Source organism: Fukomys damarensis, unplaced genomic scaffold, assembly GCF_012274545.1.
Source record: "Fukomys damarensis isolate Sample0158 unplaced genomic scaffold, DMR_v1.0_HiC HiC_scaffold_27, whole genome shotgun sequence".
NCBI classification, from domain to species: Eukaryota; Metazoa; Chordata; class Mammalia; order Rodentia; family Bathyergidae; genus Fukomys; species Fukomys damarensis.
Window position 1 is genome coordinate 555,950 of NW_022900939.1, and position 3,563 is coordinate 559,512.

The following is a 3,563-nucleotide window of genomic DNA, read 5'->3' on the forward strand; positions in this document are numbered from 1 at the left end:
CCTCTGAACTGAGGAGGAGGACAGAGGCCTGGTCGGGAAGGCCGAGGCTCCAGGAGTGGATTCTCCAGGAAGCTGAGCAGAGAGCTGGGCTCGGGCAGAGTTCCCGTGGGGCTGGGCCCAAGTCTGGATGGACGGAGGACACGGAGGCCTTGGCTCGGGAAGGAGGGCTGCCTGCCAGGCCTGGGACCCGCCACGTACCTGTGGGCTGGGCCAGGGAGGCTCACCAGGCATAAAGAGCCCGACGTTGCTCCATCCCCACAGGCTCCGGAGCCAGAGTCCAGCTCACTCCCAGTTGGACAGCTGACAGCTCAGAGCAGACCCGGCAGCATGAAGCTGTGCGTGCCTCTCCTGCTTGTGGCTCTAGGGCTTTGCTTCTATGAGGGTGAGTATCACTGCTGACCCGGCCAGCGCCAGCCCTGGTAAGTGCCCGGGTCTGAACGCGAGGGACAGCTGCTAGGGAGGATGAGATCCTGACCATTACTCTCACCCTGTGGTGCTGGTGAGTCAGCTCCCTGAGACACCAGGGCTCATTTCATGGACTTGCCCACACCTCCAGACCTTTATGGAGATCACCACGGGCAAACCTAGGAATTCAGCCCGGACCCTCGCTCCTTCAGGGCCGTCTGCTCCGTGGATGCGGCAGAAGGCGCCACGAGGCCCAGGAGTGACTCTGGGCTGGCCACCCATCCGCGTTGAGGCTGGAGATCCCATGTTCACCCCCGGGGTTGACCTTGTGTCAGGGCTTCTGCTTATAGCTGCCGTCCTCGGGGCACAACGACGTACACCAAGGGTACAGCTGTAGCTAGGAAGCTGCTCTCTGCGGTTACCGGGTGCTGTCTTCCCAGAGGCTTTGAGGCACCTGTCCGTCCCACAGCATCTTCACACTGAATTCAAACTCAGCATGCTCCGGGTAGAAGGATGTGTGGTGAGCGCCCAGTCTGAGGAGATGACGCCAGTGCGCTCTGAGTCTCTGCAGAGCAAGACTTCCAGTGAGGGCAGGGCCAGGCCCGTGCAGCGAGAGCTGAGCAGCGGAGCCCTGCTGCCCTCTGGCGCTGCCAGGCTGTGTGCGGGCTCCGGGATCGCCCCTCAGCTGTGCTCCTCCCAACTGAGCCACACCTGGCTTCCTGTCGCCAGCTCAGAGCCAGCCTCTCTGGGCTTTCTCTGTCTCTCCTTTGCCAGCGTGGCTCTGGTCGCTCTGTGCTCACTCTGCCCCCTCGCTCTCCAGACGCTGCCTGTGCTGGGCCAGGCCGGGCCATGCTGTCTGCTGCAGGTTCACGCTGCAGCCCGGCAGGGCGCCTCCTCCCCGGGGTGGCCTGCAGGAGGTTTTGTCCTTTGCGCAGCGCACACCAGCATTTCCCTGGCCTCCCGGACAGTCCCCACTGGCATCGGGAGCGAGTCCGCCTCTCCGCTCCTGACCCCTGGTGGATCGCACTCCCCTGCACAGCAGAGCTCACCTCAGCTCTCAGAGGTCAAAGCCAACGCCTCTCTGGTCGTTTCTGTGCTTGAGCCATGCCCTTACCCAAGGGCACACAGTAATTTCTTCAGCCTGATATCAAAATGTCACCCCTGCACATCTGAACGGCTCCATGCGCTCTCCCCCAGGTCGCTCTCACTACTCCATCCCTGGCCAGCCTGTGGCTGTGGACTTCAGAGTCAATGACAACTGCTGATCTGCACTGTCCAGCACCGGGAGGTGCAATCAATTGGCAGAGACGCCGTGTTGTTACATCTAGACCAGGGGGTTTCTGCAAAGCAGAGAGACTTGGAAGAGCAGGGAGTGTGCCTTTAAAAGGCACCAAAACTACGTGTGTGATGAGGAAGCCCGACCTTCAGTCCCAGCTCTGTCCCTGCTGTGTGGCTCTGAGCAAATCGTAATCCTCAGGTCTCACAGCTTCATCAGAACGATGATGGAGGAGAGCACGAAGTGCAGGGGTCCTGTGTGGTCTAAGTTCGGGAGCCCAAGGGGAACGCTTTTCCTGCACTCAAAATGTTGTGTTTGTTTCTCTTTGTTCCAGCCAATGCTGTTCCGTGTCCTGCGGTTTTAAAGGAAACGGTAGACTTCCTGATGTTGAGTAAGCCCTTTTATAAACTGAGTCTTGCCAAGTTCAACGCATCTGCCGAAGTCGTGGCCGCAAAGATGCTAGTGAAGGACTGCGTGGATGAGATGGACTTACTCTCCAGGACCGCTGTAGTAAACTCCCTGGTAATTTCTTTCTCTTTATCCATAAGGCTTCTGCCCAGACACACAGGCAGCAGGAAGGCTGGTCTGCTTGTCCGTGGGGACAAGCTGGGCCGCCTGCCTTGCTGCGCTGCTCTGCTCTGCACAGGGCGCCCCAGGGCCACAGAGAGCACACTAGGAGCTCGGTGCTGAACTCCACGCAGAGGCACACAGCACCCTGGGCAGGCTCCTCCTTCCCAGCACACCTCCCTGCACGATGTGCTCCTGCGGAGAGCACACATAGACGGCCAGGTCCAGGCAGGGCTGGTGCATGGCTGAGCCTCCTTCCTCCCCGTGGCTACTTTCGTGGGGTCACCGTCACTGGGAATCTGCGGGGAGTGTGGGGCGGTTGAGCTCTGTGCAGAGAGGAAGGAGGGGCTGGGGCCTGGGTCGGAGCCCGGTCCGCACGGGCTCCCTGCAGACCCACAGGGCTGGGACTCTCCTGACCACACTGCTGCCCACAGGTCTACCCAGCCCCGCCCTGCGTCTCGGACCTCCGCCCGGGGCAGAGCAGAGTAGATGCCAAGCCCTGGGGCGTCAGAGCACAGAACTCCTGGGCTGCTTCGCTCTCTGTTCCCTGACCCTCCCAAGCAGACCTGAGCCACACCTTGTGTCGCCGCAGGGTGTGCTTGGCTCACGAGGACCAGGCCGGTGCCCAACAGACAAGGTCTGATGGAGTCAGTCTGGCAGGTCACTTCCCCAGTCCCAGGCATACTCAACTTTTTAGTCTTTGCTCTTACATCGGCTTTGCTGGCAAACTTCATGAACCTCTTGGTCGAGTTAAAATGTCTTTTCCAGAAATTGCATAAGTGACCTCACCTTTCCTTCTTTCTCTCTTTTTGTTTAATTTCAGAACAAAGTTGCAGTCAGATGTATTTAGACCAAAAGCATCTCTTCTCCTGATGTGCTCATTTTTTCAGGATTCCCTGGTCTTTACTGGGAAATGTAAAGGTTTCAACGTCTTGCTTCAATAAATGTCTTGCCCTGCACATCTCCACTTCCTTTATTATTGTCCTGCCGTTTGGGTCTTACATTGAGGGGTTTTCAAGAAGAAGTGGCCTTTTGGGCTTGGTAACAACCAATTCCAGGTGGGACATCCTGCTAACAAAGGTGTCCTGAGGGCCCACATCGCCGAGGGAGCCTTGGTCAGGAACCCTCCTGCAGCGCCTTCACATTCCACTCCTGCACACCTGACTGATCTGCGATGCTCGAGACCGGCAAACACTGGCCTCCCCCAGGACCGCTGTGCTCACAGGAGTCTCTGCTTTTACCCTGCACTCACGTTGCCAGCGTCCGCCTAGGCGCCCTCCTCCCACATCTTCCGCGTTCACACCATCTTCAAATC

General features: G+C 58.8%; 1 protein-coding gene across 1 annotated transcript; it reads left to right on the forward strand.

Moving 5' to 3' along the window:
• Positions 1-200: 200 nt before the first annotated feature.
• On the forward strand, positions 201-3,201 carry LOC104868295 (secretoglobin family 1D member 2-like). Its single transcript, XM_010633007.2, has 3 exons — positions 201-382; positions 2,016-2,203; positions 3,072-3,201. Exons 1-3 carry the CDS (start codon positions 328-330, stop codon positions 3,096-3,098), a joined length of 270 nt encoding a protein of 89 aa, XP_010631309.1. The 5' UTR covers positions 201-327; the 3' UTR covers positions 3,099-3,201.
• Positions 3,202-3,563: the final 362 nt, after the last annotated feature.

Bases quoted from the DNA above. Each gene is read 5' to 3' on its own strand.
- LOC104868295 (XM_010633007.2), top strand. From the start codon at position 328: ATGAAGCTGTGCGTGCCTCTCCTGCTTGTGGCTCTAGGGCTTTGCTTC. The intron at 383-2,015 runs GTGAGTATCACT...TCTTTGTTCCAG, and splicing joins AGGGCTTTGCTTCTATGAGG to CCAATGCTGTTCCGTGTCCT. The intron at 2,204-3,071 runs GTAATTTCTTTC...GTTTAATTTCAG, and splicing joins CCGCTGTAGTAAACTCCCTG to AACAAAGTTGCAGTCAGATG.